General features: G+C 35.7%; 1 protein-coding gene across 1 annotated transcript in view; it reads left to right on the top strand.

The window, feature by feature from the left end:
* Positions 1-16,240, top strand: part of LOC100543833 (adhesion G protein-coupled receptor A3) — a 214,922-nt gene extending 198,682 nt beyond the window's left edge. Inside the window, exons 19-20 of the mRNA XM_031554586.1 lie at positions 8,757-8,852; positions 11,985-16,240. Of these exons, the coding sequence (XP_031410446.1) occupies positions 8,757-8,852; positions 11,985-13,206 (1,318 nt within the window). The 3' untranslated portion in view covers positions 13,207-16,240. The remainder of the gene's footprint in view (positions 1-8,756; positions 8,853-11,984) is intronic.
* The last annotated feature ends 1,077 nt before the right edge of the window (positions 16,241-17,317 follow it).

Genomic DNA, 17,317 nt, shown 5'->3' with positions numbered 1-17,317 from the left:
TGTACGTCTTCTGAATAATTCTGCACATGTACAGGAAAAAAAAAAAAGAGAAGAAAAGAAACAGAAAATATAACTAAGAATATAATTCTCCAGCAAATGGACAGTTTCACATATCTCCTTTGAAACTCATGGAACCAAAATTATTCAGGTGTAATACGGTAATTTAGCTCACAATAAAAACAAAGTCTCAGAATAACTATTTAATACAAAAAAAGAAAAACAAAACAGATTTTGATGCCATTTTCCATACATCATATCATATGAAAATTGGAAGACTCAAGAAATTGTATTAGTGAATATCAAAATATTTTATTGACATAAAGTCCTTTCAAAAAAATATGATTTCAAAATTTAGCTGTGGGAGAACATAGGCCAGAAACTTCTTTAAGTGACTTTTATATCTGGTCCAAATTTAAATGTATTTCCTCCATGATGTTAGTGGCATCATTTGGTTCCTTCTGCAGGTTTAATGAAATATTACATAAAGTAAAACCAAAGAAATCCATATTTTCTCTTTACAATTCAAGGTGATTCTACTGACAATCATTCAATAGGGTTAATAATATATGTAATTGTATAACTATACATATATAGCAATAGGGTTAATAAATATATATAAATTAGGTATTAAATATGTGACAATATTATCACTATTTTTGCATGCTTTACTTTTCATTTCACTTTCATATCATATAAAATGGTATTGTTATATATAGGCTGTTAGAATTTCTTGCGTTGATGAGGGTTGATAGGTTAATGGTTCTTTTTTCCCTTTGAAAGTCAGAAGGACATCTTGATGGTAATTGACTTTCTAAAGGTGTACTGCAATGCTCAGTGAAGCACTTGTGTTTGATTCAGTAGGCTGGAACTGCAAAATTATTTCAGCTAACAGCTCTATGCCAGAATAGTCAAATGCCTGGAAAAATGAGGTAGCAATGAATTGTTCAGAAAAAGAGTATCAGCCATTTTACTACTAGAAATTAACTGTGGAAACAGAATTGAAAAATCTGATGTGTATTCTAGAGATGAAATGATTGTGCAAATAGAAAATAGCCAAAATATATTGGAAGGATGAAGCTTTAACTTAACTGCTTTTTTACTGCTTTTTTTTAATCCAAACATATGAATGGCATTTTCTCTCTGAGCTGTATTCTTAAAATATAATATATAAAAATATACATAGATGCATATGTAGGGTACTCTGAAAATAATGGCTCCTATTTCTTTCTGTGGAAACTACAACATGTACAAAGAGCACAAGAACAGTATTTGACAAAGCAAAATCTCAGCTACAAAACTCTATTTTCCAATGTAGTCACTACCATTAGCTATGCACTTTTGCCAGCAATGATAAGAGTCTGAGTACCACGCTCATAAACATCAGCAACAGTAGAGTTGACCTACTACTGCCACTGCCTCACTATGTTTACATCCGCTGTTTTATCTCCATGAACATTCAGCAAGCATCAATCTATGTCAATGGGTACAATTTTTTTCTGCATGGAGGAACTGAATGGCATATCTTGTTCCATATGCATTTCCATGTCTGATGCCATTTTTCAGATTTCTCCTCTGCTGCAATCTGTCATGTGGCAACAAAATGTAATGGAATATTGGTGGGAATGTTCCACCTTTATTGCCATACCAACAACAACCACCTCTGATGTCATTGTTCAATGCAATGAAATAAGAGGTATTACTTTCAGAGCAGCCCATGTAGAGAGTCTTTAAGAAATACCAATATATTTATTTATCATCAACCTGCTGTGTATGTTACTTTTTGCTTTCCTTCAGAAATATACTCTGCATGAATACCTCCATATCTTGACTGAAGTTATTTATTCATTAAGCTTGAGGAGGAGTACAAGTCAACAGGCCAAGCTGCAGCACAGAACACACACTGTTAGAGTCTCTTTTTGATTTCCAACACTATCCAAGGCATTCTCAAATAAAAATAGAAAAATAGAAAAATCCTTGTTATATGGAATGGCTCTGCAAATTGGTCTAGCTAAGAAAGAGTCAATACACTTATATCTGTGCAAATGAAGCTCATTTCTCTTACTTTTATTCCAAATTTTCTCTAAAAAATATTTTTGAGTTATAGAATTTTCTTAATTTTACTTTTTCTTTTTATATGCATTTTTTCTTTTCTATTCATTCCTCTGACTTAAGGTGTCGTAAAGGTAAAGTTGACAGCAACTACACTGTTAGTTTGTAAATTCCTGTTCATCTGCAACATACCAAAGTACACATATGGGTACACGAGCCATGAAGGATGTTGAAAGGGGGTTCAACACATCTCCTTAGCTTTCTCCACTGGCAGGGCCTAACCTACCACCAAAACAACAATGCATGAGAAATCATATGACACAGTCAAACAGGAAGAAAAGCTCAGTATGAATATCTAGCGCAGTGGACTAATATGGTAGAGGAAAGTGTTTTTTAATCTGTTTCATAGGTGAGGCTTAATATTTTCTATCACTGGTTAACATTCTTCCCATTTATTGTCTAGGTTCCCATGTTAGAAGTCTCTAAGGCAACAACGAGCAAAGTATTTAAACTCGAATATCACCGCCAATTTTTCTAGAAAATTAGAGCCTAGTTTTGTTGAATTGAAGGTCTGGACATCTTAAGTTGAGCAAACAAATCTGCAAAGCATTTTCTTAATGACTTTGTCATTCATCTCTCTATGCTTTAGTTTCTGCTTCTAAATGGAGATTATATATATTCTCACAGGAACATTATAAAGATTAATTAATGTTTGTGAAGCTCTTAATCTGCAATAAGATATAGGAGAAGGGGACATATATAAAACGAGTAACTACCTGTCCAGTGAGCTTTGCTCCATCAGTGCTGAATGAGTGAAAGGTCTTGTGGAAAAAAATGGAATGTAAATAGACAGTGAAAATGAAAAATAATACTGTCACATTAAAGGACTAGAAGGAATTTCTGCACAGCTCTTCTTTTTTTCCTTTTGTGTGTGTGTGTGTGTGTGTGTGTCTAATCTTCATATTTGTTTTATATTTGCAAACAGGGAAACAGTGCTTAAGAAATACAGGCTATTTCTTTTCAGCAAGGCCATGAAGCAAAGCTAACATCTTTTTTTGTAAATATATATGTAAGCCAAGACTATAGAATAGAATCATTCAATTGGAAGGGACCTTCAAATGTCATCTAGTCCAATGCCTAACTATCTGGGAATAAGATAAAAATGTTATTTTTTTTTCTTTGAGGTGCATTTTGAAAACCATCTCATTCTTTTTCTTCATTTTATTAAAATTACCAGGGAAAAGAGTTATGAAATAATATGATGCATGAAAAAATCAAGAGGAATAATTTGAAAATCAGGCTTGTATATGCTTCAGCTTTCTACAGAGCAGCTACTTATCTGTCTGCCTGCCTGCAGGGTTCTTGAACTGTGGCATCTGTTTAGCTCAGAAGTTAATGACCATTTTCTATATGGATTATTTTCATAAAGATGTTAAAATCAAATCCCAGCTCAAGGAAAAATAAAGGGGGAACTCTTCTTGCTGTGATATCTTTTTTATTTTCATGTTCATTTTGCAAGAAGCTAATAGATTGACATCTCTTCCTACATGACCTGTACCCTAGAAGTGAAGCTAAGTAGATTCATCTCTATTTGTACTGTTGAGAAAGAGAGGAGGCAATGGTATCCTTACATACGTAACATGTACTTTTGTACAGTTGGGCATGTAGAGAGTAATACTTACAAATGCGTTTTAAGCAATAAGTGTGTGGCTAGTAAATAACTTACTTGTCCATCACTGTTCTGCGGAAAAAAAACAAATCTTAAGCAATACAGTTAAGCCCACAAAGCCAAGGTCTCGTGCAGTTTTGAGCACAGGAAGAATTCATTCACAGGTTTGGGCTAGAGAAAAGCCAGAAGCTCGAGCAAGAAATTCATCACTGGGTAGAACTCTCTTTTCGCTCAGTGGCTTACTGTGTAATAGTTATGGAAATAAACTTAGAAGAATATACTGTATGTTAAGATAGTAGAATTGATGCTGCCTGCAGGCTATTGCAGTCATTCTTGCTGACATTATCCTGTTTCTATGAGATTGGCTCTGTAGCTCCCAGTATTTTGTAGTAGAGTTTGCCTTACAGGAGTAGCTTTTGCTGAAAAGAAGCTGGAAAATAGTAAGCTGTGATGTCATCAGTGAGACATCACCCCAAGCAGTGTCTGCTTGTGTTGAGGATTTTGGGGGGGGGGAGGGGTTATGTTACTCTATGTAATGAAAAGTATGGTACTTATTGGTCTCAGGTGGCTGCAGCAGAACTTAGGGGTTCCCTCCCTCTCCTGTTCATTGAGTTTGGTTCCTCCCCTCACAAATTACTGCAGACCATTTGTGTGTGTGCCTGCACAGCCTGACTTTCAGGCCTTAGGTGTTGCCCACATTGCAGTTGAGAGGTTCAAATGCAGCACACAGAAGCCTACCAGAGAAGCTTTAATCTAATTAGCTCGAATAACATTAGCAAAGATGTGATAGAATGAGCTTCAGTAATAAATGTACACTGATGTGAAAGCCTGCTAGGAATCCTCAGGACATCTCTGGGTGGCCTGAAACAACAATATACAAATTTTTAAAACTGTTCCCTTAGGCTATTGAAGCAACAGCTTGGCAGTAACTTCAAAGCCCCAAATCACCCCACAGTCTTGCCTGTAAAACAATGCTGAAATATTACATAAATAAACTGCTTGTCAAGATCAATTTTTAGTTGTAAAAAACTTTAATTTCCTCCCCGTTGTTTACCAGTCTTTAAAGATCTGTGCACATGGCTATCTCAATTACAGCCAAATCCTCTGTGTTCGCTGGCTCCATTATAACAGTCAAATCTGTCAAAGCAGGCTTCTCCAACCAGCCCGTCTTCCTGCTGCTGCCTACAGCATTTTGTTACTGGTAGCCTCAGTATCACTTTTCACTTTTCTTGAGTGCTAGAAGAGTAACACAAGTTGATGAAATTGGCTCTGAGTCCCAAATTACTGCATATTCTTTTGTGGAGAGGACAGCTGACTGGCTTAATAAGAAAAATAAGAAAATTGATCTCCTAAGTCCCACAGCTCATGTCACTAAGCCACAGGTGTGGTACCAGGGCTTGGATAGGGTTCATTTAAAATATTTTTATATGCTTTACAAAAATCAGAGAAGGCAATTGGAAGATAAAATCTGTGTACTGCACCAAAGGCTGTAGATCTTTAAAGCTTTTAAACCAAGAGTCATGAGAGGGAAACGTAAGTTAGTAAGTAAATGTAAGTTAGGCAAATAGAATTGGAAAAAGATTTTTTTTTTCTTTTCAAAATAAGAAAAAAAAATTTGGGGGGGGGGAAAGAGATGGTGGAAAAGCATTTATTTGCTCAATCTACAAGTTTCATCTTTAGTGTATTGCTTATTATATTATTTTTGAATGAGCATTACTTAACAGGAACATTATCCATTCCACCTGCAGCAACAGCAGCAGATCCCATTATCTCTCCATCTGCAGTCCTCAACATGGACCACTTCAATAGATCTGGAATATTTACTCAATGTATGTGTTCAGTCAGCTCTATATGAAATACCAGGAGATGTTAATGCTAGGGTTGCAGAGGGGACAGTGTATACAGGCTCATCCTCCACTTGTCTTGTAGGGAGTATCAGGCAGATATTCACTGGCAAGGCTTCAAGAGTATTGGGATAAGAGCTTAATTCTTGCTCCTGCATGAACCTCTGGAGAAGCAAACCCAGTTTCTTGGGCTTGGAGACAAAGTCCTGTATGCCATAATTTGCCTGATCCCTTCATTTAGAGTAATGTAGAAGCACTTTGTGTTTAACGTAGAATGAGAATTAAGAAGTCTCTCTGAAACAGGCGTTCTGCATGACCTTGAACACTTCATGTCTCCTTGCTTGTTTTCTCATCTGTGCAACAGGGAAAATACTTATTGGACACACAGGGGGCCATGAAGGTGAATTAATTATTTTTGTAAAGTACTTTGTTTCTCTTAGGTAAAAGGTTTCCTACGAGTACAATCTCAAGCTACTTAGTGTCTATATTTCCTTCACTTTTTATTCATACCCTATCAATTTTACTTTGCTAATCATCTCATCTGGGTATAAAAGACAAAATCAGGAAAAACTAATGACTGCATTACTTAGATTGAATTTGTTTTGGTCTAGATTTCTTTATTTTAAGTATACTTTCACACAACTAATACCTATATGGATTTTCATGAACCATGTTTCTCTTCTTCGGTGACTTTTTATTATGATGTTTTCTCCTTTATATACTGTCTAGGGTATCCATGAGCTCACACAAATGGAGAAGACTTTGCACTCCTACCCTTAAATTCTCTTTTATTATCTGTTTGATCTATTTTAATGCCATTCCTGTTTTTTACTTCTCCTCTATTTGGCAGGTTGTTTTTTTTTTCCCTTCATCCTTCAACAATCACAAATCCACCAACAAAGAATCATTTGTACACACTGTCATTTCTATGTTCTATGTTATTTTTTATTTATTTATTTTTTTTTCCCAATGGGACAGGGGAGGCAGTGTGCTGTGCTGGATATCAAAACAGCATACCTTGGGTGCTCTGAAACCATTTGACTTCACCTTGTGTCATTTCTAGAATGTATTTTCTTTCTCTTAACTACGAGACAAGACAGAAATTTGGCTAGAGTTTGTCTTGTTTCTGAAGCGCTGTATAGCTAAGTGCTTCCAGAACATCTGATGCTACTGATATCGTATACAACAGGCTGCTGAAAGTGTGAGCTATGAAGGAGGTTATCTAACGCCCCAATACAGGCTTCTTTGAGACGTTAGATAAGGATATGATTAAAATGTATGTATCCAATTTGTAGAAAGTGGCTGCACTGCAAAAAATGAAATTATAGATTACATTGTAGGTAAATTCTATGCTGTAATCACTTCAGATGGGTTTGAAGTACAGTTTCCTATGCTTGATTCTGTACTATTTTTCTGCTCATTACTATTTCTTAGACAAATTGGAATTAAAGTTTCTATGCCTCATTGCTTACCCTAGTCATTTCCTGAAGTTTCAAAAAATGTCATTGAGTATGTCTTTGTTAAAAATAATAATAAGCTGTTAGGCTAGCTTATTCAATATGTTCAAGTCAAAAGATACTCGCAATCATTGAATGAATGGGTTTTGTAAGGATGCAGCTTGTTCATTGGAATTTGTTGAGCTCTACAGAATAAGCCAAGTTTGAAGAAAACGTATATATTTAATGACTTTGAAGTTATAGAAACTGAAAGGCTTTTTGATAAATGTGGAGCGTGATTTTCTCTGCTCTGTTTGCAGCTTAGATCATAAGGACAATGATTGACTGAAAACGTTAAAGTGACATTTTCTGAAGCTTAGCTTCAAATTTTGCTTCACAATGAGATGGTGGCAAGAAGTTAAGAAATTTTTAACACTGGGTTTTACTCAAAATGGCCAAGCTTACTATGTCTTTATTTCTGTAAAGATCCTACCTTGCAAGGACTCAAATTTCCTGGATTTTGTATTGCATTTTAGAAAACTCTTGGCCAGATTCTGGAGAGCATGTGTCCATACGTCATCAATCTCTTAGTCCTTTTGGACAACATAACAGCAGTGACTGGGAAGTGTTTATATCCCTGCCTAATGTTTCCTGCAGCAGACAAGTGCCTTGAAAAGATGCAAATTTTGTCTACAAAGAGAAGTGCATAGGTTGAAATAGAAAATAAGTAGGGATGTTAAGAGAACCAGCTGAGCTTCTAAGTACAGTGAAATATTTTTCCTGCTGTCTCTGAGCCTCCCAGCATGCCTCCCAGCTTTAGAGTCACATGTGCCAGGGGCCGGTGCTCTCCACCTCAGAGACCACAGTGGTACAAGTGCTGTGCTCCATGAATAATTTTGTGCCTTGCTTATGTAAATGGAAAATATGATGACGGTATGTAATGCTGCATTTTAATATAGAAATGCAGGATGCCAATTTCAGTGAGACATCCCCTAGGACTTCAGTGTAACTTAATGATGATACACTGGGATGACTTCTGCTGCCAAGGAGTTCAGTGGTATTCAACTGGTTAAAGGGGTATGAAACTATGTGCTTGCAGTCTTCAGATACAAATCTTTAAAGAAATATTAATGCTTTGATTAACACTCTTCTTAGATATTTATGATATTTTGCTGAATTGTTGTAAGCCCTCACTTTTTAATGCATTTGTAAGGCTGGATATTTAATGAGTGAAAAAGAGTGTGGTATATGCAAAGTAATATTTAACCCTCCTAATTGCTCTAGATTATTCCTCTGTTCAGAAAATCTTTATTGATTTATTTATTTGTACAGTGGATTGTCCTTTCCTGCTTCTGAGTTCAACTCTATTTCATTCACTGTATTTCATTGGGAAAATTCTCAGGCTAACCTGACAGTTGTCTGATTATCTTAATACATAATACTTAAATTTTTAATAAGTTTTGAATACAAATACACAGATAAGTGAATAAATATTTGTATTTGGAATTTTGTTGTTGTTGTTGTTAGACAAGGCATTGTTTTTCATTTGACTGCATAAGTAACTACACTTTCTGAGGATTTACCAATCAGTCAACAGATTTTGAAAAGTGGGTCCTCAATATTAAATGTTAAGCTGTTCTTTTTGTACAGTTCTTTAAGTACAGTGCTTATTGTGACAGTGCTTCCTTTTTGCTTTTCTGCGTTTAGGGATTTCAGTCAGGCAGGAAAATTAAAATATCTCATTTTATCTCTCAACAGATTTTATCTGATTAGTGGTGGTGTTCCTTTCATTATATGTGGGATTACAGCAGCAACCAATATCAATAATTATGGGATTGAAGGCAATGCACCATAGTAAGTACAAGATATTATCATAAAACCTTTAAGGAAAACATTTTTTATTCTTATGCTGACAAATTTAACTGACATCATAAAGTATACAGACATGCCACTTGGGATTGTATTTAATATTAAATTTTATGGGTTAACAGCTATGAAAGCAATAACTTAATCTGGGGCTTGCTGCTTCACTTCCACCAATTTGACTCCATTGTGGTCAATAGAATCACTACTCATTTATAGAATCGCTTATCATTTACGCCACAGTGAGAGGATATTAAAAATTGACTAATGGGTGACATATTTAATAGGGCCATTAATTAACTTAATGAATTAAAAGTATTTAATTATCTACTTTGAATTGATATTTTCCAGGTAAGTTATTTGAAGTAAGTTTGAAATAGTTACTTCAAAAAAGGACATGTAAAAATTTCCTTTTTCTTCTCTTGAAAACTAATAATTTTTTATTTGTGCCATATGGAAATTTTCCAATCACAATGTCTTTCAGTGGCAAGATAGCAATCTCATCTACCAATATATTAGCCTTCAGTATACCTCCACAAGCTGTTCAGGCATCATGTTGTTATTAATTCTTGGCATGAAACATGATATATCAATGAACTGCAATAAGCCTCTCCATAAAAACATGGCAGAAAGTGAATCAGACTGTAAAGATAAATGCATTCTATGTAAATGATCAACAAGACAATGACTGATGCACTAATGGCTATGCTAGTAGACTGCCAGCACCTTGTTGCTAGAACTCTGATGGATGTTACTCGTAGTTACTGCTTAGAACATCTACTGTAATGCATTTGAAACTAGTTATGTTCTGGATGAGAAAAATGGAAACTGAAACAGAATACCTTGTAACTGAGCATTTGGTTTCTTAGAAGTATTTTATTGGTAATCAAAGTTTAAATTCTGGTAATTAATTAGTACACACAGTGGCTGTTTCGTCTGCCTAGGACACAGTTCACATTCATACATTTATTAAAACTTATCGAGTTATCCAATCATTTACAATCAACAGTATATTAAAAGACTCTGATCATTTGGCACAGTTACAGAGGTTATACTTCTCTAACCATACTAACCTTAGCCAATCAATACCTGGTAACACAGCTGAAAACAAGGCATAGGTGACGGATGCTTTCAAAACTGGGTAAAAAAATACCTAATTCAACAACAGACTGTTAGTTTTATGCCTTTCTCATTTTTAATAGTATTAGCACAGAAAAAATGTAGATGTGCAAGCTCAAACTCTTCTTTTAATGTAATTGATTTTTGAAGTGATCCACAATGAGATTTCACTTGAAGTAAGTCCTTTCTTCAAATGACTGTTCCACTGGGGAGCATTCCGTTTTCCACTTTGCATCAAATATGCAGCATTCAAATGTACTTCAAGTATTCACATAGCTTTGTGCTCTGTCCTTATTCAATTAAATATAGGTGAAACTTATCTATCTTTTCAAAGATGTATTTCTGGAAACTTTTCATATGCATGTCTGACAGCAAAATATATGCTCTCTGAAGTGTTTCTAAGTTCACTAATAAATGGATGTATGTTTTTGTTTAATGTTTAGATTTAAAATATATACATATATATAAGCATATACACCGCAGTTTCTCATAGTGAATACCCATTGGGACTGCATCTTCTTTAGCTGAGAGGTTCTCAGCCTGGGGGATAAATTCATTCTGCCATTTTTAGAATAATAGTAGATGATTCCTGGCTTGACAGGAATGTGATATCAGAAGGTTCCTCACTATATTGGAGGGACTGCAACCAATCACTGATGCCTAAATGAATAGGAAGTGTCTCACAGTACCACTTTTAGAGCTGGAATGGATCATGATAGATCACCTCATCTGTCCTTCTGACCCAGTGGAAAATTAATGTATTCAAACCATTCCTGACAGTTATTTATCTGCAGTATTTTAAACACTCCCGTAAGGTATATACCACACTTTATTCCAACAGCTTATTATCCTAGCTAGAAAACTTTTTGAAAATCTAATTATTTTTTTTTTTTTTTCTGAAGTTTAAACTCATTGCTTCTTCTTGTAGTCCAGCAGTTCGGGAAAGCAACTTCTCTTTCTAGCAATATATGCACTATTTAGTATATAGAAACCTAGAAACAGTCTGTAACAATGGCTAAAAGCAGATCACAGAGAAGAGTAAGAGCTAGGCAAATATTTATTCTTGCCCCACCTCAAACCCAAATTCTCTGAGGGTCCATCTGGGATTTCAACAGCCAGAAGTGTTTTCTTCTATAACTTTTATATTACTAGATCTCTCAGCACCAGGAAATCCTGTTAGACTGCTGCTAAATTATGCAGCTGACTGAGACTTAATCAGCTCATACTGGCCTGTGAACTACTTTAAGCTACTCTGAAACAGTTATGGTTGTATTATTTAAACCCTAGCAAATAATAATCTATACTATGATAATATTATGCTAGCAGTGCATCACAAAGAGACCTTAATTTTTCCTAATAGCATTCAAGTTGATATAAATTAACTCCCAGGAATTTTAGAAACTGTTGTGAACCCAGAAATGCCGTATATCTCTTGGACCTGCTCACTGTGGAGACTGCAACTAGAATTTTTTTCAATCTCCTCTTGTTACTCCAGCTGTTCTCTACTTCAGCAACAGGAATATTCCTTAAGAACAATCTTTAAGCTTAAGAATTTATATTAATGTTAATTGGTACAAACTACTGAAATCTGAAAATCTCCTTTGCTATCACAGATTGTATAAAGTTTGCTTCATTTGCTTTTTAATCAAAGTATTAGAGCCGACATTTTTAATAGGGGAGAAAGTGTTGACATAAATGTCTCAAACTTCAGTAGAATTCTAGATTCTAAATGGATCTATATTTCTTGGAAATTTTCATCTTTAATATGCTCTGAATTATAATAGATGTTTTATTCTGTTGAAAAATAGGAAAGTTGTCATGGTTTAATTGATATTAAAGACACACTTCAGCTCCAAAGAAACCTATCCAAACTTCTAAGGTATTGTCAGGCCATATATGTCAGCAAGAAAGCTCAGTTTCACTTCCATATGTTGGTATGTTGTCCAGCACATCTAACTTGACCTACAATATGTTCTTTACTCTCTCTCTTTTTGTTGTTTCCAGTTGCTGGATGGCATGGGAGCCTAGTCTTGGCGCTTTTTATGGGCCAGTAGCATTCATTGTGCTAGTTACCTGTATTTATTTTCTCTGCACCTACATTCAACTGAAGCGCCACCCTGAACGTAAATATGAGTTAAAGGAAAGGACAGAAGATCCGCAGAGAATGCCAAGTACTGAAGTGGGCCATGGTCACGTTACAGACGCTGCGTCTGTTCCCCAGGCAGCCTGCTCCATGATTTCTTCTTCCTTACTGGAAAATGAGCATTCATTTAAGGCTCAGCTTCGAGCTGCAGCATTCACTTTGTTCCTGTTTACTGCCACTTGGACCTTTGGAGCGCTTGCAGTATCTCAAGGTCATTTCTTGGATATGATATTTAGCTGTCTTTATGGAGCCTTCTGTGTGACCTTGGGGCTTTTCATCCTTATCCATCACTGTGCAAAGCGAGATGATGTGTGGCATTGCTGGTGGTCCTGTTGTCCATCTCGGAGAAACACCTATTCTGTCCAAGTTAATGTGCGCCCAAAAGTCAACGTCAATGGGGACACTCAAGTTCATGCACCTTGTCTTCAGGAATCACCATGTCCCAACAAATCAGCTGTGTTTAATCATCCAGCTGCTAGCCACTGCAAACTCACTAACCTCCAAGCAGCTCAAAATCACGTTAACTGCCTTTCTCCTGTGACACCATGTTGTGCAAAAATGCACTGTGACCAGCTACTTGATGATGAAGCTCATATTCATGTCCACAATGAGGGAAGCTTCAGACCCAATATGCACATTCATAGATGTCTGAAAAGCAGAACTAAGCCACGTTATTTCAGTCGGCATAGATCAGCAGGTGAAAGAGAATACGCCTACCATATTCCTTCGAGTATTGATGGCAGCATCCACAGCTCACATACAGACAGCCCCCACAGTACACATGATAGCCAGTCGGGTCACAGACGGGCCTGCTGCTCGAAAAGCGATCCATATCCTACTGTCAACCAGCCTGAAAGTAGCGACGCAAGTACTGTCATATATAGTTGTACTAAAATGCCAGAAAGTGACACTGTGCACCATCCAGCTCATTTTGAAATGCATCCACGGACACAGTCATTGCCGTTTAATACAACAAATCATAATGGAATTCTCAAGGGAAACGTGCACGAAGCCATGATATACAGCTCAGATAGTACAGGAAATATCAAAACAGGCCCTTGGAAAAATGAAACTACTGTGTAGTTCATGGGCCATCATAATGTCTTTTCTCCACCTAAACCATCATTAACTTTGCTTTTATTCAAACCTAAATAAGATGACATAGTCGTGTAGTTCATCAGCGAATTGTACAGCCCTTTCATCTTTATTCCCGTTTTCGTAATGAGAGTATAAAAAAGAGAGATTGTGAGTTTTAAAAGTGAAGTTATTTTTAAAAGAAAGTTATAAAAATATTCTGAAAGATAATTAGAAGATAAAGTGTAGACAACTGAATAAGAGAGGCAATATCCTTTTGTCGCACAAAACATTTATTTAGAAATACATTGTTGTCATTCATTATTCTCACTTTTGTTCTGTAGTAATTTCAGACAACTTTTATAAGCATATCAGCATCTTAAACTTTTACTTATTTATTTTTGTAGCAAAATATTATTACTGTGCCATGGATTTTAATCAGAAGTGACTATCGTAGAAATGATAAACAGGATTTTATAAAATTACAGCTTTTTAGAAGTACAAAAGTGATACTGCCTCTAACGATCTTCTGTAGCATATGGCCTGTAAAGTCGTGTAATGTACAGTCTCTGTTATGTCCTTTTTCTTGTTGGAGAGAAGTGCTAGGTAATGTCTCTGTTACATCTATGGTGCTGTATTGGTTGTATTTTGCATGACATATGTCAGGATATACCATTTGCTGTTTTATAGTGTTACATGTGTTTAAAAAAAGAACAAAAAAAAGTGTTGTACAAGGCTGTGAAAAACCCTATTGATATTAATCTAGAGCATTATAAATCTACAGGAAAAAAAAATCACTCTGCACTAGTTTAAGTGGCACAATCCTTCGTATAAGGTTATATGATAGCTTTGATAAGGGTCCACTCTAATGTCTTTACAGAGCATGCACTATTCATAGTATGTGACACTGTGCAGTGTAATAGCAATCGTCTCAACAAGTTTTACACTCCTTTGTAAAGTATGCCTTTTGAACAAATCTGTAAGCTGTTCCACAATAACCTTTCCACATCTGTTAAGGTAGAGCAGTTTTATCATTAACTCTTTGAGGACTACAGTTATTTTCTTAAAAATAGCTTATTCTAATTCAGAGACTGTAAATATGATGTTGTCTATTTAGTTACATGCTCAGTGTAGTCCAGAGTTGCCAGGAAAGAGAAGGTTCAATCATACGCCAAAACCACACCTTTTTAATTTCACCTCTTCCTTTCTAAAAATTTGTCTCCTCTTCTAGCAAATTTCAGATTGTCTTCATTCTTTAATGCAAATTTGACCTTCAGTGAAGTTCTTTATGTTCACGATTTCTGCTTAATTGTAGGGCATCCCAGGGTCAGTAACATTCTCTATTAACAACTCTTAACAAGGCTTCCTATGACAAGAAATTTTTTTCGTGTTTCCATGAACATCTGGACACAAAGCATCAACTCACAGTACAGAACTACATCATAATGATCCTTATATGAAATAAAATGGCTTTTTTCAGATAGGAATGGTGCAGAATAATAATGGACCACATGAAGTGAATAGGAGCATAGAGCTGAGAGAGAAATGTCTACAGTGAAAAGTGAGCAGTGCACCCATAAATAAGAGAAAAAGCACAATTCTGTATGGCCACAAGAGAAAGTTTGCTCTCATGTCTTAGCACAGGCTTACATAATTGTTACATTGCTGCAGAGAGGAAATAGAAAAATCGCTAGAAAGGTCATCAGTCTGTGATTCTCTGTGCATATTTTGCAGAAATCTTCATGTACTTCCACCTATTCGTTGGTTGTTTTTTTTGTGGGGTTTTTTTTTTTTTTTAGTTTAAATTTTGAGGAGTTTATTAGTCTCTACCTTTTTTTTTTTAGTATGTAGGAATGCATTTCCTAATAGTGTACATAAAGATGACAATTATAATTGTTAGAATGTTCTAAAAACATGTAAGTCAGATGAATGTGTTCTGCAGTGTTGCAGGTGGGAATTAGTACTCAAAGGGTTAATGCTCAGTATCTGAGTGCAAGAAATCTTGTTTTTCTGTATTTTTGTAAATTTGAAATATATATTGTAAACTCCAGCAGTGCAATGTATCCATCTCAGATTGTGTATTTTTAAAAGGTGAGCAAGAAGAATGCACTAGGTGGTTGTCTAGTTTTAAACCAATAGACAATAGTTTCATGACTGCTTCTTTAGCTAATACAAAACAAAACAACAACAAAAAAGAAATGCCTGAGCTTTATTATGTATATGCTGTATATGCTTGGACTGTCTCTAAACTAAAATACAGTATTTTTCTTTGTTTGCATAATGAAATATTTTCTGTTCAGTAATTATTTTCTTTTCATCTTACTTTTACTCATTCCACATAGACAGTGAACCCTAAGCAAGCATAGACATAATGTGAAATACCACTTCTCTGTGTCTCAGCACTATGTATATGTATATTCTGTACTAGCAAAATCCTAGGGGGTCTGTAGACCATTATGCAAAATGTTACACACACACACACACAGAACCAACTGCCATACTCACTCCGCAAGAACCCACTCCACTCAGTGAGCTCCTCTATTCAGCTCATGTTTTAATCACCTCTGTTATTTCACCTGAGAGGCTTGTTCAGTCTTCATAATGGCTTACAAAAGGGTAAATAGGTGCTGCTTTCCACAGAATATCTTGTGTGATAAAACTCTCTGGAATTCGAACGTAAAATATTAAAACACTTTTCTTATGTGTTAAAAAATTAATTTAGTGACTATTTCTGGGCTAATTTGGAAGAAATGTGTTATGCAATAATTTGTTTGCATATTATTTTTTCAGAAAATATACAGTATAACTACAGAGTAGGAGAACATGATATTAAATAAATATAAAAATGTTTTGTAACATCAAATTTGACCAAAATGCTTTTTGTGCTTTTGACTTTTTTTTTCCTTACGATAAAGGAGATAATTTCAATGCTTTGGGAGTCTGGCTTTGTTTTATTGTGCGTTTTTGGTCCATTGCAGTCAGTGAGCCATCACTACTTTACCTGATTTTCTTTCCTATAAAAATAAAGTCAATGAAATAACAGGAATTTAAGAGTTATATTGTCCTAGTAAATTCCTTCTGGACATAAACATGTAATGTGCTTCAATGTCAGCACTAGTTTCGGTGATTCATTTATGACATAAAAATGACTGAACAGACCTTTACCATTCACTTTCTGTCTGAGATTAAACAGGAGAAATTTCATCCACCAAAAAATAATTTTTGAAGAACTATGCAATCAACAGAAATCTGAAGTTATTATTACAGTACTACAAGGATAAAAATGGGCGCTGTTGCTGTATGCAGTGTTCTTCTCTGGGTATAGAAATGACCGAATTTCAGATCATCAACCTGACTCCATTTTAAATCACAGAGACTATATACAAGAAGAATTCATACCCAGCCTCTTAAAAAAAAATTATGTCAGCTTACCTATAAGGTCTGGTTTGCTGGAATGAGAGTGAAAGAGCAAAACAAATTTTGTCATAAGAAAAGCCTGAGTTAGAGGAAAGATTTTTGGATGCTCTGTCACAAAGCTGCTTTAGGTTCACTGCATGTGGTAACATGAGCTGAACCATCCCGGATGCCCTGAAGATTTGAATATGCTCTTGGACAGAAATCATCAGGACATACAAAGCTGACTGTGACTCCTCAGAGTTGGAGGTATATTCCTCTGAAAATTAGATTCTGGAAAGAATAACTCACTTGTTTTTTCACAATGAAGAGACTGACATGGGAGTCTTGTCCACTCAACTATTTGAAAGCAAAGCTGACATCAGGAGCAGGCCAGTAACCTTTTTAACATAGCATCTTTGTTACATGGAAACTCAAGGAAAGAAGGAGGGTGTGATTCTATCAGTGAAGGAGATCACCCATAATCTCACTGAGCTTTTGTTGCCTGTGCCAAGGAATGTAAGGCCTATAAAGGCATGAGCAGCTCACTAGCTTTGCAGAAATGCAGAAGTTCCTGTAGCAGCATCCTCTAGTTCACAGAGAAACTGTACATAGCAGCTGGATCAATCAGGGTCCATCAGGCTGATTGGCTTCAGTTAAGCAGTTTGTAACTTGGTGCTCTAGGCAGTCTTTACCCACTTAGTTAATTCTGCTATGAAGGGAGCTT

The sequence above is a fragment of the Meleagris gallopavo genome, chromosome 8 (assembly GCF_000146605.3).
Source record: "Meleagris gallopavo isolate NT-WF06-2002-E0010 breed Aviagen turkey brand Nicholas breeding stock chromosome 8, Turkey_5.1, whole genome shotgun sequence".
Lineage (NCBI taxonomy): Eukaryota > Metazoa > Chordata > Aves > Galliformes > Phasianidae > Meleagris > Meleagris gallopavo.
The sequence above is the reverse complement of the archived record's forward strand: the minus strand, read 5'-3'. Positions and strand labels throughout refer to the sequence as shown.